At 40.7% G+C, this 25646-nt stretch overlaps 1 protein-coding gene across 1 annotated transcript in view; it reads right to left on the reverse strand.

Annotated features, from left to right (window-relative positions):
* The window catches only part of MUSK (muscle associated receptor tyrosine kinase), a gene marked incomplete at both ends in the record, with an annotated part of 53511 nt that extends 45981 nt beyond the window's left edge, over positions 1–7530 (reverse strand). Inside the window, 3 exons of the mRNA XM_083884609.1 lie at positions 183–334; positions 3463–3589; positions 7452–7530. Of these exons, the coding sequence (XP_083740735.1) occupies positions 183–334; positions 3463–3589; positions 7452–7530 (358 nt within the window). The remainder of the gene's footprint in view (positions 1–182; positions 335–3462; positions 3590–7451) is intronic.
* Between the last annotated feature and the right edge of the window lie 18116 nt (positions 7531–25646).

The raw sequence follows: 25646 nt of genomic DNA on the forward strand, positions 1-25646 counted from the left end.
GTAAACAACTTCATTAAGTTATGATCCTGTATGCCATGTCTCTGACTCAAATAACTGCACCCATCTTCCCAAGAACATGAGTCTGCCCTGAACAAGGATCCCAGGTGCCATATGTGGGAGTCTGCTCAGGTTTGTGATCAAGCACTCACATGGCCTCAGGCGGAAATTGCATTTCCACTTACGCATTTTCACCTGGAGAGCCCCACAGCTCTGTGCAGGTGCTCCAACTCCATTGTCTGCTGTGCAGCAGTACACCCCATCATCACTGTCCTCCACGCTCAGGATGGTCAGGAGCTGCCCATTCCTCTGGATGCTGTACCGTGTGTCGAACAGCCTGCAGACACACCACAGATTGTCAGGACAACAGGGAACAGAGAAAGGGAATTGCATTTGAATATGCAGACTGCTGATGCCACTACAAATGGCAATCAGCTTTACCTTTGATTTTTAACCCACAAGCACAAGGAAAGGTGCTAAAAAGGCTGAGTTCAGCTCTAAGATTCAGGTTCTCACTAGACCATGAAGATACTGAGTGTCACTAGTGAAGTGGCAATTCTTCCTCCACCCAGGCATTGGTAAAGTAAGTTGGTATCATGTCTAGGGTTTTGACTGGCCAAGGACAAGCATGAGCACAAATAATCTTTTCCAGTCAGATCCTGTTTTAGGCATAATTGCTCGATGTAAAAGAAAAATGCTTATGTAGGAACTAGAGCTGGCTGAAATTGTTTAAAGAAACGTTGTTCAGAAAAAAACAAAACAAACAAAAACCAAAAAAAATAAAATAAAATAAAATAAAAAAAAAAAAAAAAAAAAAACACAAGATTTTTTTTTTGTTTGTTTTATTAAACAGATAAAGTTACGGAAATATTTTTACAGTTGTGAAAAAATACTCAAACCAAAAACCATGAACTTTCGTGTCTACATACTAGAGTGGTTTTGTCTATTTGTTTCATTTAAAAAAAAAAAAAAAGAAATAAATAAAAAAATAGAAATAAAAATATATTAAAAAAAAAATAAAATAAAAAACAAGCAGAGAAATGTCCTGAGGCCATCTGAAAGTTAGAGGACTCAAGGATAGCTGCAGTTTAATGACAGCAGGCTTTAACCTGGATATTTCAGGAAACTGAAGAAAGACCTGAAGCTGGAGCAACAAAAATATGTGATATTGTAACAAAGTATGTGGAGCAAAGATCAATTTTATATGTGAGTATGACAAGAGAAGTGTGGTATCTGAGTAGGGGAGATGTGTGTATTCAAGTGTGAGAGCCAGGGAAGGCAGAAAGAAAGATGGTGAGAAATCAGAGGGCTGAGCTATTGATTTTCATTGCAAAACTGCAAAATTATAACAAATATAAATAAATAATATAAATAGACACTACGAAGAATAAATTTCTTTGTGTTTTATTTTCACACCTTTTTTAATGCTTTTAGGAAAGCATTAACATTCACACCTTCCTGCAATTGGACCTTGATTCTTATGAACAGCGGCAAAAGGGTTCTGACCTGAGGATTTTATCCCAAGCAATCAAATATCTGACTACTACATATGTCAGGTTTTGTCTTTTACTCTTAAAAATTGTACAGCAGTCATTGACTAATCTGAATGTACCATTTATGATGTTTTAGGCAGATATTTCCTTTCAATGGCATTTCACCATTCAGTATTACATCTCCCTACTCTTTTCCAACATGGGAAGAAAGAACACCATGAAGTCATCCATAGTGTAAAAGGCATGCTGACTCTGTCCCCTTTCTTTCCTAAGGAAGGCTCACTGTGAGCAGCTCTGTTCTGGAAGATGGGACAGGTAACCATTTCACTCAGCACAGGGCACCTGCTGATTTACTTGCACAAGTTTTGATGTCAAAAGGAAATACTAGTGCTGACTGTATTCTCTGTGCTGGCTCTATTCCTACTAAAGTTGAAAGCCTACATACTGTTTCATTTTGAAGGTTAGTCTTGCTGTCTGTCCAGGATGCTGGGACCTGGGCAATAGAAGAAAATTTTGGAAATAACTGATATTAATTGCTTTCAATAACTAGGCCGTTTGAAGTTTGTTATGAGCATATACACAGAGGCCCAGAAATACATTTGTATGGGGTTATTTTTCAGAAAAATAATCTTCTGATCTGATGCATTTCCATTGTGCAAATACTTTCACCTGAGTTTTTATAATGTAACAAGTATATTCAGCTTATGTTTTCCTCTGTCTTTGGTCTGAGCTTTTGTATCCAGCAATACTGAACATTAATACCTTGGGAAAGTGAAACACTGGCTGTTTTTAATGCTGCTTCAGAAGTCCCAGTAAAGGAATGAAGCACTTAAGTTCTATGCCCTACCAGAAGAGGTGTTTTTATCTTTATTTTCCATTTTGGTCAAAGCATTTTGATTTTCAGCCATGGTGTCACTGATGGGGAAAGAATTAGGAGAAAGGTGATCTGATTTGGAAATAATATCTGTGGAAGTTCAGACCTCTATGCTGGAATAAAACCAGGGTCAGAAGATTAGGGCCACATTTTACTGAGATTGCAGACAATGAAAAAAACCCAGTATTTCTGAAGGCCAATATTCATATTTGTAACTTTCTGCTTTGTCCTGCTCTAAAACAGTTTTCCAGTCAGTGAGACCTCCTACTGCTGCTGAGTTATTTGAAGCCTCCTATGCCAGTGGTTCAAAAGCTTTTTGAATGTTTGACCACAATAGGGAGAATCATGCTTCAGGTGGCCATCTGCCCAACATGGACATCTCCTGTGGAGGATGGAAATTGACTATGTTACACAAAGGTTGTGCTGCATTTTCCCTCACAGAGGAAGGCACTTAGAGCCATGTAGAATGAAAAATTGATCCAAAAACATGTGGCAGATGTAATGTGATCTCAGAGCTAGAAGATCAAGTACAATTTACTTTGCAGAAACCTGTCTAGAGCAAAAGAATAAAAGCAATGGTAGCAATTTCCATAACACATTTCCACACTTCCAGAAGGCTGCCTTCTTTGTTGACAACTTGATGCCTTGTAGCTAATGTCTGATGCTGCATAACAATGAGAATTCTAGATCCAGAACTAGAAGCAAACAAGAATGGCACAGCACAACCCCTTCCATGCAAAGTTTCCAAGAACTTTGAGACAGACAACAGCCCTGCTAAGCTCTTTTTAAATATTATACAGTGTTCTCCTCTTTCATAAATGCATAAACTGAGGAAGAGAGCAAATTGAATTGTCTGAAGCTGGAGAGAAAACTCCTTGCATACCTTGCAGCAGAAACTATCTCTCTGCAAGCTCAAGTGTGTGAAGGTGCAAGAGCAACCCCCAAGTGCTCTTACCACTCCCTCAGAAATACAGAATCCACTCATTCTCTCTCCTGCCACAGACCCATTGTTATATTTCCAGATATCTCCTGTATCATGAAAGAAAGCACTGCCAATTTTGGCAGAAGGTGCTGGTGAAGGCTGGGGCTGGTCCCTACCTGATGGGAATGCTGTTGCGTGTCCATGTAATCTCCGGCTCAGGATATGACTCCACTACACAGACAAACTTGGCAACATCTTCTACCAGGGCATCCACTGTTTCCAGAGGAGTGCTGATCAAGGGAGCTGTGTGAAGAAGAGAAAATGAGAACACCTTCTAATGCCTACTGGAGAGAGTTACACAGCCCACCAAACATGTTTGATGGAGGGAGCCAGGTCCCTGCAGGATCATTCAGTGGCATTTTCCCTTGAGATCTCTCCATAAGGTGTAAAACAGCAAACCAAGCTCCAACAAGCTTAGTTTCTGACCCACCTCTTCCTTGAGACTCACAGCAACAGGTGAACATACTGCAAGGACACAGGTGAGTCTGTCCCACTGCTATGAAGGTGGCATTGCACAGGCTGAAAGTGCAAGGGGCAGCACACAAATTGAAGCCAAGCTGACCTGCCCCTGGAGTGGGAAGACTGCCTCCTTATCAGTGCATGAGATCTGGGGGGGTTTTGTCATTATTACAGGCTATATTCAGTCAATTACTTATCTTTAAAAAACAAACAAACAAACAAAAAAGCCGCCAAAACTAAAATAAAACCACACCACCTATTATATACAAACACCAAACCCATTACATAGCTATATTTTTCTAAGCCAGGCTCACAAAAACCATTCAGGTCATTCAGATTCATCTCATGACAAGGACACATTCTTTTTCTCACAGTTTCTAACCAATAGCATGAAGGTAAGAAGTTGAATAGCTATGTCTAACACTTATTATTACAGATCTGTTGTCATACATTACTTGAACACAATTTTAGAAATGTTTGCCATCACTCTGGTGAAAGACTTGTGGCACAGCTGGGAGGGATCAAAGCATAAGCCTAGCCTCTCTCTTTCCCTGCTCATGGTATTCATTACAGCCACTTCCTCCAGAAATACTTGAATGTGTTGATCAATGGCTGCAAGAGACACACATCCATATTGGTTGGACTGAATTTCACTGACAACTGTGCTGAGATAAACTAGTTTTTACCATATTCCTGAAACACTACCTTGAAAATATATCATGGATTGTGGAGTCTTCCTGTTCCTCACTGAGTACAGCAGTATCCGGCCCACTGTTTTTTCACAGAGATTCCCAACCGCTGGATATCTACTAGTCCTCCTTAGTACAATGTGATTCAAATTCAAGAAAAAAATAAGCTATATCCATTTTACCCTTCTCTTCCTAAGAAAGGGGCAAAAGAGAGGACATTCAGATTTAAATGACTGACAATAATAGAAAGTCAATACCTTAATCCTTTTTCAATTTACATGGAAGTCAAAATTAGAATGTCTTTAGAGTTCTGCCAGAATGAAGCTAGAGGAAGAAAGGATCAACTTTCACTATCACATTGACATAAAATTCTAAATGCTTTTGACATTTCATTAGAATGGATCTCCCTCAATAATATTTCTAGATTATATCATTGATTGACAATAATGACTATACTTACGTAAATCTAAAAACTACATCTGACATAGGATCACTGCTTCAAATTTTATCATGCATCACTTTATTAGGTCACTTTGGGTCACATCGAACAGAAATAATCATCTGTATTGTTCCACAGATGAATCCCATGACAGTGAAACCAAATGGAAGATTTCTATAGTCTTCATTTTGCTACTACTGAAGGTTGTCTTAGGAGAATAATCCCCACCGACGGTTATCTTGCCTACTTCAAAAGAGACCCTGCTATTTCATGACAGAGTTTATTGGAGTTTGATGGCATTAACCCCAGAGTTTTGCAATCTAATTTTAGACAGTATGTTTTAGTTGCCGTTGTCCACATTCCTCGATCTCTGGAAGGATGCTTTTCTAACCCTGAGAAATGTAAACTTTTACAGTAGCAATAATTCAAAGCAACTAGTTTTATAACTGTTGTAATGATACAGCCACTCCAACAAGTAATAAAGCTACATTTGTACCAAGAGCTGGTATGCATAATGACAGTATTTTGTTTTTTTGGGCAAACAAGACCTGTCAGGTTTCTATATTAAATAAATCCTCCAGAAACAGTTATATACTTTTAGAGTGTGCCTTTTATTCAATAGATGACAGAATATTGCATAGACATGGTCTGACCTGGTACCTTTTGAAAGCCAGCATACAGCTTTTCATGCAGAATCAAGCCTCATACTTGCAAGAAAATAGTGTCCAAATTGACAGCACTACAGTAACAGGGAAAGAAATTATTTTAAAGCTGCCTTCCCAAATTCTACATCCTCAGAGGGCAACCATGATAGCCACAGAGATGTATAATTTTCTCATATGCACTTTTCATCTTTGTTATATTTAACCCAAGTAAGACAGTGGGCAGCGGAACATACCGTCATTTTGTGAGGCAGCAACGGAGTCCCAAAACAGCTGAGGTGGTACTTGTATCTAAAAGCCATCCAAATAGCTTGGGTGCTGGTGTCAGTCCATGTTTTCTCCAGAAAGAATTCTAAACTTATGATGTGTGCATTACCAAATTTTAACATAGGAAAATAAAATCTGAACAATATACGGATATATCTATCATCACATAGAAATGGAGACAGGCCTTTCCATGTGCGTATACTGGGGCTTTCTTGTATTTTTAAGGTATTCTTGTAGCTTTAAATAAATTGAAAATAAGTTAATTTATATATGTGTAAAGCCACACAGGTGCTATTTTTCTGGATGTCAGCTGTAGTTTCCAGAGATAGAAAAATGATCCAAGGCTGATCACGGGACCATGAGAAAGCCAAATCCTCTCCTATCCCCAGCCCACCAGAAGCTTCCAAATGTCTTGGTTTTGGATTTGGACTCACACTTTTGAAACCAGACCAACCAGGCAAACAAAACAATGCAGAAACAGAACCAGTCCCTCTGCGACCTTGCAGACACCTGGAGAAACTGCAGTTTCTACAGTAAAAAACAGCTCTTCTGTAATATCCTAGAAAAGGGAATGTATCTGTTCATTACACTGTGACACCAGAAAAAAAAATTATCACTGTCCTTTTTGTTTTTCTTATCTCTCCAATACCACTTTTCTTACCACAATATTCAAAAATTGTAGAGTTCACAAACTTACTTTAGCGTCTTAGAAAGATTCTAACATTTTTATTTCAAAACATTTTTTTTAAAAAATACGGGGTTTTTTACTTTGAAAATAACCTAACAATTGTAAAAGCATAGCCCTGTAAGAGCAGCAGCATTGGCCTAACATGCAAATACTGGCATTCCCCTTAAGATTTTGTTTTGTTTTCCTGAAACTGCAAAGTTTCTATTAAGCGTTGAATCGTACTGGACCATCACCCTTCAGCAAAAATTGTTGTCCACAGATTAACCAAATAGTACGCCCAGAAAGGTACAACAGTTGCATTTTGTATCTCAAAGATATTTCTAAGCAGATTTTTTACCAATTCTTCTGTTGGCTAAAAGTACGTGTGCATATCCCCATATGCATGTGTGCGCACAAGATAGGAAGAAGGTATGATAACTTGTATGTTATATGCTGTAACAGTGCTTATTTGTACTTATATACATATTTTTTGTAAAGACATCATAAATATTTATTTATTTTGAAGCTTTATATACTTACAAAGCTACACAGGTGTGCTGAACACAAAGAATCTTGGGCTCTGCAGCAACTGCTGCTACCAGCCATAAACACTTCTGAGCTTCCTTTCACATGAGAAATTTACTTTCCACTCAAGCTGAATCGAAATGTCTCCTCTGCCTATTACAATAGACCATGTGCTCTTCACAGACAAAGAACCTTCAATTCCAAACATAAATATGAGAACATTTTCACTGCTATCTTTCTAAAAGTAAAGAAATGACCATTGAAAGCAGACCATTTTTGTATTTATTTGGTAAGTTACAGCACCACTCACCCCACCATTACCAGAGACACCTTCCCCTTTGAAAAACCTTCTTCAACAAATGGCAAAAAAGCAGGGAAAAAGTCCCTCCAAGCAAACCTTTCAGAAGTGTCTCAGCCAAGCTGAGGGCTGCCAGGGTGAAGAGGTGCACCAGGGACACCTTCAGCAGATCATTCATGTTTGATCCAGAAGGCATCCAGCTCCTTCAGGCAAGGCGTGTGGACCTCCCAGCCGGCTGCATTTCGGAAGCAGTGTGCAAGCAGAGCTTCTGTGCGAGTGACAGAGTAAGGTCTGAGGGACCTAAGTATAATCAGGAATTCTCCCACCCAGTGGTGATGATGGACATGGCCAGCTGCTGTGTACCCATCCACTTTGGTCAGTGTGAAAGCGTGGGGCTCATGAAACAAGAGAAAGCAAATCCCTTCTGAATTCCTTCTAAGCAAACAGCGAACAGTACAATGGGCAAATGAATTTCCAGGACAGTACCCTACCCCAGCAATGCAAGGTCACCAGACTTTTATTCCAACACACTGTAAGTGTAGTTGTATGAAAAAATGCTTGGCATTGCCCTTTCCTTCATCTTAGTCCCCTTCTTTTCCATTTTTTCTCCTCTCACTCATACACACTCCCTCTTATTATAACCTTTCAAGATTGACTGTAATATGCCACCTGTTGCCCTGCTGATAGTATTTCTTTTCTTAACAGATGCATTTGCTGGAGCAGAAGAGATTGGCATTTGTGACTAAAAGTGCCTTTCTGCAGGGAAATAAGACAGTGGAGATTAATCTCCAGAAATATCCTGTTAACCAGCAGGTCTCTACCTAAGATGAAAGACTTAAAAGGTCTTAGAAATCAACAATCATTTTCTAGGAAGACTTAAAGAAGCATCAGAATCAAGATCTCCTGACTCTCTCTTGCCCCATCCTACCACAAAGGCCTACACTATATTTTCCAAAACTGTCAAGTCATTTGTACTGCCTGTTTTTCCAATATAAATACTTATAAGAGCAAAGAGGCTCAGTGCGCAAAGGCTGATGCGGGGGCAATATCTCCATGAGCAGGGAAAAAGATGAATAATAAGTCTGGGAAGAACCTAATTGATGATGATCTTCTTGGAACATGACTTTGCATAGTTTTCATCATTTTTTCAGCAGAGTGGACAAGAGATTTGCACTAAACTAATGTTTTGAGGAAAGACAATGTCCAGTCATAACATGTCACAGTAAAAGGTACTTTTAGATCTTTGGAGTTTCCTTTATTTGCTGAAACTCTTGACTTAAACTGCTTCTTAACATTTTTTTCTGCAATGAATGGTTCTTCTGAGGAGCAAGTGAAGTAAAGTTTACCAGTACAGTGAATGTGTGAATCCCCATGGTTTGGCATGGCTTTATAAAAGCAATGTTTCTTTGGAGATAAGCCACTGTTGATTTGGAACAAGGATCTCTAGACAAGTGTTCCTCTGAAGATGAATAAAGGCAGAAACACTCACAGAAAATGCTAAAGAAATTCCAAAAATTCTGGAGCTAGAAATGACAACAAAGCAAAACAAGAAGATGATGATGAAACAACAATAATCCTACTAGGGAACATGGAAATACTGATTCATGGCTGAACTTACAAGTATTTCTTTTTTTTATATCCAGACATATTCAATTAAACTGCTCCATAGGAATGTGACTTGGTCTTTTAGGGTAAAATTCTGCTCATGAAGGGACTTGACCAAAGACCTTTACATTGCTGGATTCCTGTTTGGAACATGCTACAAGGGCTTTGAAACTGCACCATCCATATGAGTGCAGAAATTAATGTTTCCCTTTTATTTGCCAATTACAGCATTTAAATTGACACTACCAGAAATGGCTATTACATGCTAATAACACCTTTGTATTTTGGGTATTACCAAAGTACTTTTAATCTCTCATTTCTTCTACTTCATATATTTTTATTAAGGATCATAATGACCTCCACTGCTCTAAACTTAAAGGATCTAAATTTACACAGCAAATGAGAGTAGAGAGGATACATGAGCCAAGGTGCACAAGCTCCAGCTACACATGCCACACAACTAATATACAATACACATGGGAAGCTGCTGGTCATCTGTGCCCGTCATGGAAAGATGTTTCTATACACAGTGAAATCAGTGAAAATCAAATACCAAACCTGCTTTGATTTTAAGTATTTTCCAGGCTTACCCTATAAAAATAAAATGCATCTTTAATTTTTACTCATGGGGTTATGCGTTTGATGCTTGTTGGCTGTTCTGTTTAAGTTTTTTCCTAACAAAGCTGAGACACATGCAGTTTACAGATAATTGCATTTACATCTGTTGTTACTTACAGTCATGTCCCAAGGCTTCAGCTGAGATGAGGTCCAAGCAGCCTACGCAATAATGAAATGCCCAGTTCCCAGCTTTTAGACATTTCAGGTGAAGCTTTGTTCCCACAGATGTCTGCTTATCTCTCTGAACTTCAAACACTCCAAAGAAGTAAGTTCATGAAGTTCAGTACACAAGACAAGGTGTGGAGCTACCATTTTTTCCCACTGCAAGCTGCTTGTGAAGGGACAAAAACAGTATTTTGAAATAAATTAATAAATACAAAAAAGTAGTAATTTGTTAGAGTTGGCAGAAGAGACAATTGTCTTGCAGTCAATGAATTGCTTGGCATCTCACCACTATGATGAGTGGAAACTTTTTGCAGGACAGAACTATCCTAGACCTTTTTCCGCACACCTCCAAATACTCTCTCCTTCATAATTTGACCACTGAATTATTTGGAAACTACCCTTTCTCCTACATCACACTCTGGGATGTCTTCTCCCTGAGTAGCCCTAGATGTTCATCCAAGTAGACAGGCTAGGACAGGTATTTCCAGCAGAAACAGTGCAGACACAGAACAAAATCATCCTTCAGAGAGGATGTAATTGCTTTGGCAAGGGCCCTAATCACCCAAAGCATCTGGTGATTCACACTGAAATAATCCAAGCCAGTACTAACCAAACCTGAGTAGTGATTGACTTGCCTGACCTCAGATTGAGGTGAGGTTAACTGGCCTGTAGACCCCTGGATCCTCCTTCCTGCCCTTTGACTGAGTGACATTTTCTTCCAGGTCTCAGGGCCCTCTCCTGGTCATCACAACCTTTCAAAGATTTGTTGCTGGTATGAGGTGTAACACCACACCCTTTGTGACTGGCTTCTCAACCTCTTGTATGAGAAATTTATCATCAAGATAAATTTTACTTTCCAAGAACCTCCTAGATTGCTCGTGTCTTGCTGAAGACGAGCCAGAAAATGAGCATACCCTCACCTGCCAAGATATCAGATGTGTACAGACACAGAAGACAAGTGGTTTTCAAACTCCAAGCTGCCATGTCACAGCTCCAAGCCTCTTCCAGCCAGCAGAGAGATGAAAAGGATGTATTGTGTGGTCTTCCCTTCAGATGGATGTATGCACGTGTCCCTGCATGCACTAACCTGATGCCTGACCCACCCTTGCTGCTTCCTGGCTCAGAGCTGATGACCTCTTAGATAGAGGCATCCTCACAAAGCATTTGACCATGAAACCCATTTCGGGGCAGAAATGAATCAAGGTCACACTGTCATAGGGTTATGGCCACACTAGTCCTCTCACTCCACCCTGCCCACTTTGCCAGCAGTACCTACATCTCCTGAGTGTCTAGAATGAGAAAAGCATTTTTGACAATGCATGCTAGGATTACAGAAGGAGATAAACATCATTTTAGTTATTTTATTCCACACTGCAAGTCACTTCTTTACAGTGATCCTGAGTGGAAGCTGCTCATGTAACCACCAGCTCCAAGGGATTCAACCCAACCTCCAACACATGTGACCAGGAAGGTAGTGTTGCTTGTGTCAGAAAGGCAAATACGGTACTCAGAGTAACATGCAAAGGAATGAGCTGTACTCCACTTGAGGCTTCTTTGTTTAGTGTTTTGATTTTTTAATTGTCAAGATGAAAAAAAGGCTTTTCTCTAAAGTAAGTCCTTTAAGAAACACAGACCCTTCCCAAAGCCCCACTTAGTGTTTAAATTTGAGAGTTTCAGACACACTTAGCTTGGCCTCTACCCTCAGCCATCTGGACCAGTCTCTGGTCTCCTACTAATATTTCAACACTTACTAAGCTCTGAAGTCTGAATCTAAAATAATCCTCTTTTATTCTCTTGAGACTTTGTGGCAATTGGGAAACCCAAAATCTGAATTAATTTCTTGCTATCATCTTGCTCTAAGCTTCCCTGTAATTTTTCAGCTCACAGGATCTGACAGTACTAAGGACAATCTAAGATGCCATTCTATGCTTTGCGGTGGGGCAAAATTATGTAGGGTTATGAGATGTAATTAGGGCAGTGAAATAATGTAAACACTGTCAACAAAGAAAAATAACCCTCGTCATGAACCTAGCTAGCTGCGCGTGGTATATATAGCACAGAGGGTGAGCTGAATGCAGTTATTTCATAATATATAAAGCTAATTCCTCTGCTGGGAGATCTGCCTCCTCTTCCAGCTGCTGCCAATGTTATCCAGCCTCACACCACAACACAGGGAAAGACCTCACCCTCGATAACCCTCTCCCCTCAGAGGATAATGCTGGGATGGAGTAGGACAGCCCTGTTTCCTCAAAAATGGTTGTCACAAAAAATGTACAACTCTTGTTCCTCAGCCTCTGGTTTCAGTCTTTTATCCTGTGCTTGCCATTGGAAGAGTGCAATCTGGGGACCAGGATGTCTGCTGACACACAAAAACTGCTCTTAGTCACATGGTACTACAACACAACAGTGAGAAACAAGACCTACATTTAAATACAGTTATAGCAGAGCTCTTACTCGCCCCCCCCCCCACCCCACCCCACCCCACCCCAGGGAACTGGGAAAGGAGAGACTCAGTGTGGATTTCCAGGCTGTGGGGGCCACACAAGGGAGAGCATCTATCTACATCTATCTCCTTTTTGCAGAAATAAGGAGGTGTTTCACAACAGGAATACATTAGGGACTTAATATATCCCATTGATTTTGATCCCACAATACTGCACCTTGTGATATTTCATTCTCACCAAGAAATTAATAAAACCTCAGCTTGATCTGACAGTATTATTGGCAGTTATTGCACAAATACAGTCGCTACAAAATAAAATCTGGCTATTTCATATCAGAACTCTTGCGAGAAATATTTTAATTATTGTCAACACCTCTTTAAAGCAATCAAAGCTAAAATCAAAGAAAAACAGAATGAAATAAACATGTATGCTATCTCATGTGTCATATCAATAAATCTTCAATATTCAGGTTTTGTCTGTCATTATTTGCTGCTCTTGATTTGTTTTAGATTGTGGAGGAGCAAAAGGCAAGCAGTGGGAGTTTATAGGCATGCCAAAAGCAACCAACCAGCTTGGTTTCAAACATACAACCTCTAGCACAGCTGGCTTCAAGTGAGAGATTGTGGTCCTGTACACAGTGTAGAAATCTACTGTCCTGACTGATCATAGAATCATAGGCCTGTAATTACTTTTCCTTCCATCACTATAAGACCTCTGAAACTCACAGCATCTCTCTGCAGCTAGCTAGGATCCAAGAGGTGTTACAACATAGGGGTGTGATATGAGGAAGCACTCAAGTTTCAGAAGTACCTGCACCCATGCAATAGCTTGTTTGCCAGTGGAACAGGACACTTGAAATGGAGCTGCTGCATCCTGCCAGCTGATGGCAGGTTGCCATGAGTGGCTGCAGGAGGTGTACAACACACAAGTCCCAGGGCATCCTACCCCCTTTCCTTTCACTGAATGTGGGCAGCGTGCACATGTGAAACAGCTCAGCCCTCTTTTTCCAGACAAGATAGCTTTTTCCTGTCGCTCTGATAGGAAAAAGAACTTTACAGCATGTGTAGCTAAGGAGTTTTTAGGCACTGTGCTATATGCTGGAAGTCATTTGGGGGAACTTTGGCTATACAAATTAAAAATGAGAAAATAAATTCTCCTCTGAGCTCACCCCAGGCAACCCCATTGACGTCAGTGGAGTGTAACTGAGAGTAGAATGTTGCCTGTGATCTTTTTTACTTAGAGTTCACCTGCTGCTCATTTGAAGCCATAATCCTTGGTGACATCCCAGTCAGAGAGAGGCTTGCACAGCAGAGATCAGGTCCCAGTGTGAACTTCATTCAATGAGGCATTCTTGGCTATGTGTTTTGGATCATCTCAATATCTACCTGCTACAACAGTCATATTGGCAGCTCTTTAAACATTGCTGTGCATTACTTGGGAGCACCACAATTAGCAAAGCAGTATATGTGAGTATGTCTCCTTAATCAAATGGCAGATCGTGGCCCAAAGATGCACCCAACATACTCAGCACATTTAAGAGCAAACACTGCAAAAATGGTATGCAGGTGACATGAAGGAAGAAATGGGAGGATAACCAAAGACAGACGCCCCAAGGAAACTTCCTTAGCAGCACCCAGTTTCCCATGAACAACAGGTTTCCACAGGGGGACTGCAGCCAGGACAGTGCTTTCTCCAGAACCACAATGGGGTTCTGTGTCCTTGTGCAGATTTAACAGCCCAGCAAAAAAAAACTCTGAGGCACACGGGGTGAGAGGAGGGTGTTGAGGAGCCCATAAGATGCTAAAAAAGAGGGATAGGTATGGGAATTTGCTCATTCCTTATGAGCCTTCGGAAGAAAGCTTGACAGTGAGAAGAACTTTAAGCAGATTCTGCATAGCACGTGGCATTTATGATAACAAATGAGATGCTATGCTTTTCTGTCCCATATTTATTAGCACTTCCCAGTAATCTTCCTTAGGTTTGTTTAATCTTGAGAAAGAATTAGGAAATAGAAAGCCTGATCCAAAACAGTGGCATATCCACAACATTAGTCCTTTAATTTCATTGGACTTGACCTGAGGATCTTGTCCCTGCCTGTTGTCAACATAGCATCATTAAATATGTTTGAAGTTAGGGCAATGTGCACTGTTTGTGGGCCTACCACTACAGCCCAGGATGTTCTTCTGCTTTTTACTATATTGTGAGTAACTCATGAATTGTGCATCAGCTGTATAGCTGGTCAGGAGATAATACAGACGGGGGTCAAGGGCTTGCACCTGGACTGAAATTGTCTTGTGGCTAACTAAAGCAAAACACTTTCACTTGAAAATCACACAGGGCAGAAGCCATTTTGGGTAACTCTGTAAGTGGCTAGGAGTAAGAAGGTAGTCTTGGAGCTCTTTCTAAGGTCCCTAGCTGCTGTCGCTGAGTGGCAATGACTTCTCCTACATACACCTGACCCAGCATTTTGTCCCCAGACGGCAGCTAGAGAGGGATGTTAGCCTGAGGGCCTTTTCTCCCCTTCCTCCCTCCCTCCCTCTTCTCCATCCCACTCCAGGCAGAGAAGGGGGGTTCTGGTCACTGCTTCAGCCCACCTCCACCTTGGACTCTATTCCTTACTAGTGGCAGATTTGTTGAGGGCAGAGGATCACAGGAGAAGTCATGTTAAGGAAAACTGCATGGGCTCAAGGATGTAGATGTTCCCCAGGAGTAGTAAGATACCCGAGCATCTTTGCAGCTGTAGCTGAGGTTTCATCCTGTCTTAGAAATCATATTTGGCAAGCAGTACTGATTTTCAGCCCCCAAAATAGCCTACAACCTAATCAGTCAATTCTTCCAGTCAGTACTTCCATGGAGAGCTTTTGTCTTGAACATTTTCATATCATTTGCCTTTTTCCTCTGAGTAGCAGTAGCAGCTCTGGAGCATTTGGATGAATAAAAAATTCGCTGGGCCAAATTCATCCCCTCTGACCATGGCAACAGGCATGCAGCAGGGTTGGATTTCCCCTGCTCAACACCAGTTTAATGCACTGCAGCTGCTGAGCCGTGCCTGCCGGCAAGTCTGGAGCAGATGGGGTTTTCCCATGGTAGGATCCCTGTGTGGTTGCAGTCTAGGCCTGTCAAACTGCAGAGTCATCCATACTGCTCAGTCAGGCCACACAGCTCCACAGAACGCATTCATCTGCACCCTGCAGCCCTCTCTGTCCTACATCAAGGGATGGATCATTGCATTTCATTGCATTCTAACTTCATGACTCTTCCTCAGCCATCTAGAGACATGGGGATGTCCATGTGGTATGCTTGGAGACCGATTCCTCTCTTAGCAGGAACTAGAAATCCCAGTTTCGTGGACACCAGCAGCCCAACTTCTAATGGTGTTGACAAGACTGTTGAAGATGCAAAACAGAAAAAGCAGGATGGGCTTGAATTTCATCAAAATGTCTGTAAGTTTCCGAGGGTGTAAACTGTTATCATTCCCTTGGCAAGAGTGAAACTTTCCTTGAGAACTTCGTATTTGATTTGTATCACTGACAATTCAGCTCTTTGTCTTATCTGTACATCAGAGTTTCCTCATGCAGCTGCTCTGCTCTGTGAACTACTCTCTCACACACCCTACTTTCAGCCGAAAAAGATGTTGCTTAGCCCATGGACATATTTTAAATCCAGTCTTTGTGAAGACTTCTGCCACAGTGACTGGATAGAATCTAAATTAAAACTTCAGTGGATATATCTTTCTACTTGAAGCCAAATCAGAGCAGAAGCCATATTCTGCATTTTGAATATGAAGTTTCTATTAAAAAGTTTATGAATTGCTCACTTCATTAGAGCATGGTGCCAATAATGCCACGGTTGTGCTTTTCATGCAGTCCATTCACTTAAGACTTGGACTAGATGATCCCTGTGGGTCTCTTCCAACACAGAATATTCCATAACTCCTGTAGATTTTTAATAATGTACCATGTGAGGCAAAATGCAGGTTTTTTTCACCCAGGTTAGGATGAGAAGGCTTTATAACAGCAACCACCACCCAGCAGTCTACATCCATGCTGTTAAACCACTCAAGGTGGACAGCTCTCCAACCACCTTCTGGTGAGGGCCCATTCTAAAATGCAAACCACCTCTAAGAATTGTTTTAACCTAGCCTAAGACTGCATTAAAGAGCTCATAAGCCATAGAATAAGATGCACCTAGAGCTCCTAGCACTGGGACCATTTATGCTGCAATCTACAGGTATATAAGGAGCTACAATATCCAACTAAAATCAGGGACCCCTTTCTAAGAGAGCTTATAATTTTAGTCTATACCAAACAAAATGTCCTTGGGATATGTGGGTGTTTGACTCTTCCTCAGTTTGCGTGGCCCCAGAGCTCCTGTGCCCATTCACGCCAGTGTGCTTTTCACACCAACATGAGTACTCTGGACAGGCCTTTCACAAACAACCATCACTTTCCTTTCTTCACCCTGCTGAGCTGGGCAGTTATTAGGCAACTGTCTACAGCTCTCATGTAGAAACCACAACCCTAGCTCTGGTAGCTGTTGTCACCAATGCCAGCTGGTGATTCTTGTCCCAGGCCATGTGCTTATCTCAGTAAACTCCTCTATAACAGTGTTGCCTATCCTCTTTCCCCAGAGATATAGCACAAAAATGCAGCTACACTTTAATGGATACACTGTCCTCTTCCCACCCCGTTCTCTTCTCTGCTTCTTGTGAGCAAGAAGCAGCCTTGCCAGAGACATCACTCACTGGCATTGTCAAGGGTCAGACAACATGAGATGTGTTTCTTTAAGGATTCCCTTCAGGGGGATGAGAACACGTGTCTGGGTAATGCATAACTTTATCTCCCCAGATACTGGGTCAGAAGAAGCAGGAACCAATTGTACCTGTAAACTGACAAAAGAATGTGGGATGGCTGCAAAGTCATAGTGCAAACATGGGTGCTTCACAGCAGTTGCATGTCTGCTTTCAGACATTGGAAAAGGAAAGATATCTGCTTTCCCTGATGAAATTTACATTCTGAAGAAAATGTCATCACAGAAAGATGTCAAAAGTGACATCTCATATCTGGAAAGAACTTTTTTTTTTTTTTTTTTTTTTTTTTTTTTTTTTTTTTTCCTTTCTTTTGTTTGGTTTTGGTTTTGGTTTTTTGTGTGGACAAATATGATTTTGTATATATTAATGTGTGGTATCACACTTGTCAAGGCACCTCCAACAACAGATGCATGGCAGAGGCTCCCAGGGGCTTGCTTCTGGAATGTCAGAAATGCATTACAGAGCTACAGTGTTCAAAACATCCAGAGAAAAAAGAAATCCCTCAATTAGGCAATTCTGTCAGGCTGAGGAAATAAGATCTCAAGCTGGAAAACTGAAAAATAGTTGTATTTTTGAAAATACACAACTGTCCCACAGGTATTTAAAAATCATGAGTCAGATCTTTAAAAAATTGTAGTTGGCTTAAAAATTACAGTTGTGGGGGTTAGTAACCTTGCATAGTCTGCACAATTAATGGTCACATTCCTAAATACTTCTGGAAAAAATGGAAATTGAACTTTATTTTGTAGTAAAAGCAGAGATTCTTACATAATCTACCAGCCCCCGGGGCTGAGGCATTTAACAGAACATCAGATAAAATGACAAAACCCAAACAGTTGACAATGCTGGAACTAAACTAATTTGTGTAGCCCCGGCAATAAATTTCAAGACTTGTTCAAGAACCCATATCCACAGGAATGGTGTGCTTTGGAGGAGTCATTCACAGACATAATTTTTCTAGGATGCAGTTTTTGGGTAGTGGCTGTCAGAAATTACATGATATCTCTGTTTCATTCAATGGAAAAAGTCTCTCTGAATAAGAGAGGGACAGACCCCTCCCCTGAGGGACAGACTTCCATAGTGACAAATTAACTAGCAGAACAAAGCACAACATTTCAAAGGACCTTCTGAGGTTTTAAGGACTTTACTTAAGGCGAATGTCTCCCATTGTATTTCAATAAATGCAGTGTTCCTCTAAAACTTGTCCCCTGTATATTACATTGTGATGACATCCATGTGTAGCATTAGGTTTGGCTAAAATACACTTATTTATTTGCTAACAACTTAACTTTTAAGAGTACCTAAAGTTTGATTCAAAAGGAAGAAAAACTCTCAGCTTCCAAAAGTTCTTACAGATGCCTGGCCTCTCCTAACATAAATCAGAGGCCTTCCAATTGTCAAGATCTTCATGCTGGGAGATGACCTTGGGATGGTGGGTCTCCACCATCACACTGAGAATGGATCTGGCATCGCTTCCTAGTCTTTAAGGATGTCATCATGCACTTTGCACTGGGAGAAACACTTCCCATATTTGACTGGCACAATTCCATATTTAGAAACAATTCCAGAATCACAGACTTACCCATATTCTCTACATGTCGGTGTTTTTCCTGGAACACAGATTACTATAGTCCTCTGACAGACCTTTCAGAATCCTCTGCCATACCCTTCATTCACCCCCTCAGACTCACCCAGCCTTGGTTGTTGCCATACATCACACAGGGACCAAAATGGTTTTCAGAAAGCATATATCAGCATTTTCAACAATAATACTTCATCGCAAGTTCTTTGCCAAGTGATACTGCATCTGGCTGTGGCTCTTCTACAAAAGACAGAGCACCACGTGCATTTGCTAAGAAAAGTGATGAGACTCTTCCTTAAAAGCAAAGGTGCTGCCAGTATAGCACTCTGTGCTCAAGCAATCCTCACGGGCTGTTCCCTGCCTGTCAGAAGCACAAAATTACGCAATCCTTTCTGTGCAGCTGCTATTTGAGCAACTGTAGTAATGTCTAGACTCTCTTCTCCCTTGCGTGAGCTCAGAGGCATCACTTTGCCCCAAGCTCCTACAAGGCTTGATAAAAGATCTGACCCCTCTAGTGTGCCAGCCAAGAACATATCTGTCAATGTGGTCCTCCAGTGTTGGGAAAGGTGGGACAGGAAGGGCTTGTGGATATGATTGCCTGGTAAGAAATTACTAGAGATGTAAAACCTGTGAGTGAAATAGAAATGAAGGCCAGCTTTGAGATGTGATCATGGCAGGGAGGAAGACAGTGATTAGCTGGAGATTGGTTGAAGGACAGAAAACAAAAGGACCCAAGAATGTAGCCCCTCTCTAACCTGCCAAGGCATCAGGGAAAAAGTAGATAAGAAAAGTAGTCTTTAGAGTTTAGAATATAGGATGATATGGTAATACAGTAGTTCTCATAGGCTGCATGCAAAGTCTGTAGGTTTTGTATCTCGTGCCGGTTGGTCACTGTAAATTAGAATATTCAACACAAAAAGAGATAGAGTGTATTGTAACAAGGACCTCACTCTCTTACCACTCTTACCCCTCTTAGCTCTTTTACCTCCCTTACCTCATACCCTCTCTCTCTCTCCCTCTCTCTTTGGGGCATCCCTTCAGCCGAGGCTGGTGGCTGAAGGTAAAGCCCTTTTTACACACAACCCTTGCAATAAAACCACGTGTTTCTAGAATATCTTGGGTCTGCAGAGTTCCTTCTCCCTGCTGTTCACAAATGCTCCTACACTCCAGCATAGGAGGACTTAGATACTCTCTCATACAGTACCTCATGTTGAATTAGGTAAGAGAAGTTGGGGTTAATGAAAACCTGCTGTTTGGTGGCAATGACTCTGCTGCTCTCTCTGAGGCTGTAGTACCTGTCTGTGACAATGCACAGCCTCCGCTGATGTCTCTATGGGATGAGACACATTCCTTTGTCTCCACAGTGCAACTACTTGGCCTCAACATCAGCGCTGGCAGAAAGGAAGAGGTGACCAGAGATGAAACTGTGTGCATCACTGATATAGCACAGATTACATGTGGAAGGAAAGGAGGTAACAGTAAAAAACAAGTGAGAAACAAGCCCATTCACAGCTGATAGAGAAAGGGAAAGAACCTGAAAGATGTGGAGTTGACCACAGATGCGGGAAGAAGCCAAATTTGGCCCTGAAAGACGAAGGCACTATGTAGGCTGAAAGTAAGTCTCAGAAAAAGGGGATTGTGCTAATGGAAAAAAAGTCCGTGCTTTTTGGTGTTTGGCTGAAAGAGATTTGGTGTGATTACCCCGATCTCACCAGCATATGCAACCGACAAGTCTGCCCTGTTAGGAATGGCATTGTGCAACCAAAGCAGGCTCACCTGGACTTTCACACTGAGAGGCTGCACATCATGTATTTGCAATGCTGCCTACACTATATGAGGTCAGAAACCAACTCTGAACACCACTGAAAATATAGGCAACCTAATTTCTTATCAACAAGAGTTCAGAGGGTGGTATTTGCAGGACAATTAAAAAGCATAACCTGGGGGTCTCAAACTGAGGAACTGAGGACCAATCAAAAGTTCTTAAAGTCAGTGGAAAGTCTATTAGAACATAATTTATAATATAGCTAGTGACTTTTTTGCTATCTTTGTGCTGGCAGTCTGAGTCAGCTTCCAGTTGACTGCTTTAGGAATATTCTTTAACCCCTTGTATGGGGTTAAACTTATAGTATGGGAGTATTAATCTATAAATAACCACATCAATCACTGGGCACCAGCAGCAACCAAGAAACTGTGCAACCAGTTCAAGAGGCAAAGAGTAAAACTTGCCAGAATAGTAGCTTCTCTCTTTATTAGCTGCTGTCCTGTAAGTTACTATGTTAGTACTAGACCAAGAGTGTGGAAAAGGACATCTAGCCAGAAAATCCCTGAGTGTTGTGGCTTAAGGTGTGGGAACATTTTCCTAGTGGTACACAGCACCATGAGACAGCAGAACCAGAGGGCACAGTGCTGGCTGGGGCCACAGAACAGCAATGAACGTATCTAGTAGGTTTTCTGCTGCTGGAGGTAACCGGTGACCTGGGAGCCAATATGCAGCGCTGGTGCCTCTGTCTCTCCCGTGTTACCCTATATCACACGCAGAGTACTTGCATGGAACAAACCCTGACACCAGAGCAAAAGGAGAGTTCTAAAATGTCTGCCAGGGTGCCAATTTTTTTTTTTTTTTTTTTTTTTTGGTAGTGATACACCTTAATTTTGAATTTTATATGCATTACAAGCATATGAAACAAGGAAAGTAACACCTGTAATGATTAATATATATATATATATATATATTGTTGATCAGAAGTGGATTACAAAGATTTGTTCCCCTTCTTTGCAGAGATATGGTTTAATTTCACAAGATTTTGTATTACTACTGGGAGTCATTTAGAGAAGCCTCCTCCATACAGGTTTTGCTGTGCATCAAATGCTGATTCTACAGAACTTCATATAAAAAATCAGCAATGAATGAAAATTTAAGGAAAGTCTCATGATTTTAAGTTGGATTCTTAGTCAATCTCCAGATAATCATTCTGTAATACTGTATTAAGTGCCTGATTTTATCTAAAAGCTATTACATTTTAAAAGTCAGTTAATAGGGATCACTGAACACTGCCAAGTTAAACTCTTCCAAATACTAAGAAAAAGCCACAGCCTTTCTGACACTGAATACAATGCTGCTGAAAGCCTTGTGCAAGTCCTCACTGGGATTTTTCATGAGCTGTTTTCATGCCTCCACCTCTGACTTCCTTTACAAGGCATGATTCTGTCAAGGGCAGAGATAGAGAAAAAGTCCATTCTTTCCAAAGCAGTGAATCTGGTTTGTTTCTATATTACTGTTTATTTTATGACAGTGTAACAAAGCCTGTAAATGTTGTTAAGCCAAAATCAGTATTAGCAATGGAAATAATTACTACCGCTTTAACTGACATTTTGTTAATGTTACTGTAGCGCTGTCTCATGAGTCACGACAGGATGGAAATTAATTTGTCACTGCTGTAGGTCTCTTTCCTTACTATAAAGTAAGTTTCTCCTCTTACATTCATCTGCTCTAGTGCCTGTAGTAGAACTAATAAACCAAAAACATGCTTGAACACCCTTGTACGTGCTGCCTTCTCTATGGCCAAAGCATTTTAAGTGTTGTTTTGCTTAAGTAATGGAACAGTCACGTGAAATTCAAGCCATGGAGAAGGCATTTTTGAAAGTCACATGAAGGCTTTAGACTCCTTCAGTCTTTGAAAAAGTGTGTTTTAGTGTCTTCACAAATAAATTTGCTTCTGAGGACTTCATGGTACAAAAGTTGTGCCTCCTATCAATTGACAGCATAAGCCAGCTGTCCTCTGTCCAAACTCAGCTGACAACATGGCAGTGCATGGTGTTGTTCCCTTGGCAGCCAGCACTGGATCTTCATTTCTTCACACCCTTTCCAGAGTGTCACCTCCTTTAAACAATAATACAGTGAAACCATATAAAAAATAAGCAAGAAGATGTATATCATACCTGACGACCAGAGAAGGTTCTTGCAGTGGTTAGGCCTGGAGCATAGACCATATGAGGGATGGTAGAGGTTAACTAGGCTGGTTTAGCCTGGAGAGGAGGAAGGGAAGGATGGACTTTATGTTCAATCATTATGTGGTGCGCAAGAGGCAAGAGGACATGATTTGAAAAAAGGTTAATTTTGGTTTACTAACTAAGAAAGGTTTTTCACCTTGAGGGTGGTTATTCAGTGGAAGACAAGCATGGAGTCATTGCAGGATCTCCAGCCTTGGAAACACTAACACTTTGATAGCACAAGGCACTCAGTAACCTGTTCAAATGCATCCTGCTTCATGCAGGGGGTTGTACAGTTAGAGGTCACTTCCCATCTGAGTTACTCCATGAGTTAATGAAGTCTTTAGAAAGATTTTGTTTTATTTCTTTTTCTGAAGAATTGGCTTCTAATTCCCGTTAAGTTTCTCTGCCTTGGATTTAGCAAACTCACAAGGTTTCAAGCAAAATCTTACACCAGCTTTGCACATAAGCATTTTTATTTTAAAAATAAAGGAGAAAAGAGGTAGATTCTGATACAAAAAATATAAAAGAAAATCCCTCTTCACTTTTTCTTTGTCTGTTAAAGCAGGAATTTGTTCAATTTTTGCAACCATTTTGCCTTCATCTCTGGATATGTTCAACTATTCTTCAATACATCAAGACTGCAGCAGCCTGGTCAGTTTTTAGGTGGTGGCTTAACCTGCATTTCCCAGTGTGGATTATGATTGAGACAGCTGCAAATTTAGCTGACTTCATTTGGCACTCTTCATATCTGCTTCCAAACTCTCTGAAGAGTGAATAAATAAGACTCCTAATGCTAAACTCTTTCTACTGAAGAACTTTTTCTCGTTTGCAGAGCTCAAAGAAGTCTTCCTCCATTGTTAAAGGATTTTTATTTTAAAAATTAAATTCAGCATTTACTGAAATTTAAATCCGTTGTAAGTTGGAGGCATGTACTTCGGGGTGTTTTGTGATATTTTAATGTCTGAAAATGCTGCAGCCAGAAAAGCTGTAAGAAATTAAACTTAAAATGAAAAACTTCTCTTGAAAACAGACTCCAGCAGTGAGGAAGCCTAAGGCTCTCATGCACATGTGGAGGAATCCAGCTTTGTCCCTGAGAAAGTATGCCTACTTTCTGTGACCAAGGAGAAATCAAAGCCAATAGCTTATCTGCCTTGTACTTCAAGAGTAAGATCTGAGTCCACTGTACACCTCCACCTGCTCCCTTCACCCAGGCTGGTGCATTGCTCCCTGCCCAAGTATACCTTTAAGGAGGTGACGGGTTCCTCTCAGCACTGTGCTTATGCTCTCACAGCAACTTGGATGTACAGCATATTCATACAGCTGTGAAAGGACCTGTGGACAAAGGAAATGTCAGTCTCTTTTCAGAGACGCTAAACATGTAGTTTAACACTTAAATGTTTCATTATGCCAGGATGTGCTTTGACAATACATAGAGGAAGTAACACTGGGCTTTCCGTCTGCAAACTCCATTTTTTCAGGTGAAATTTCAGCTCTTGAAACCAAATCCTATTGTGAAACTCATTCCAGAGGGCTTTCAGTGAGACTGATGCATATTCCATAAGTTCTGAAACAATACAACACCCTCTTCATGACACAGTTAAACTGCACCACTTTTCTCATTTCACCATGGATGTCTGGTTTTAAGCATTGCAGAAATACAGATGCGTATTTCAGACTTGAGAAAAAACAGGACTCTGATAGTCTACATGATGTATTGGTCTACAACACAGCCCCCTCTTGCGTCAGGTAAAAAGCCTTATCAAAGAAGGACCTGAGGAGGGAAACAGCTGCTCAGTTTGGGGGTTAGGAGGGGCTGGCAGGACTATTCTTCTATCCCAGTAGCAGTTTCACTTAATTCAGTTTAATTAGAAAATGTTTGGACCTGTACATCGTTTCTCTAACCACTGCCTGAGAAAACCATCATGCCAGTATGTTACCCACAGTATTCACCATGCTCATACATTAAGCTCTGAAGGGCATTTTCTCACATTTACTGAACAAGATGTCAAAGACTTGGTAGAAAACTTGAAAAGGCATCATATCCTGTCTATTTCATATCTCTTCCTCCATTTCTATAATCTTCAATCTCCTGACCCATGACTTTCACAGCATATCTTTTCCTAACTGAATGGGTCACAACATTATTCAAAATAACACAGAGCAGAAGTTAAGTAAAGCTACAATTCTCTTTCAGTAGATATTGCATTTTAGCATCTGCACTCACTGTATGTTGAATGCTATGCTGCAGCGCTGATGGAAACCAACAGTGCACCTATGTAACACATGAAGATTTGCTTGGCTAAATAAAGTGAGAAAAATCTGGATTCTTTTTGTAGATCATACTTGATCTCTTGGGACTTGCATGGATTGCATCAAAGAGCTTTAAAACACACAGAATTTGGCTCCCAATAGGTTATTCAGGAATACATTATCTTGCCTCCTTCAAAAACAGAGAGGTTTAGCCAGCCTTACAGACTGAACAAGTAGAGCTGAGCACATGCAGCCTTAGACAGCTCCTAAAGCTCTTGAGATATCTGTCTTTCAGAGTTGCTTTCCTTTTTCATGGCTGTGTAGATTCTATCTATGAATGACATGTGGAAACCTGTCCAGTGTGTGGTTCAACTTGAGGAGAGCTCTTCTGGAAGTTTGACAAGGCAAATAATTAAGTTCTATTGTCACCTTTGATCTTATCAACTTACTAAATATTCTTCTGAGTGAGAGAGAATGGGTTGACCACCTAAGGTATAAATAAGGTTTGAGATGGTGTCTATTGCTTTCTTAAGTTGTCTGTACGCAAGCAGTACACCCTTAGTGAGTATCACTTCTTGGTTTCTTTGACATACTTGTTTTGTGTGTTAGTAACATTGATTTATGAGATGGGGAAAGTCTGTTCATGAGCAATTTCATGGAGGTCATTAAATCAAAGGCACAAAACATTGGTCAAATATTAACAGTATTCAACCAATAAAATCTGATGCATGGCCATGACTTAGCAATCTAGATGTCATGAGCATTTTCATAAACACCAGCCCTGATTTTCATCTCTTCTTCTGGTTTCTCTTTACTTGGAGCTC

This window comes from Zosterops lateralis (genome assembly GCF_965231275.1).
Source record: "Zosterops lateralis genome assembly, chromosome: Z".
Lineage (NCBI taxonomy): Eukaryota > Metazoa > Chordata > Aves > Passeriformes > Zosteropidae > Zosterops > Zosterops lateralis.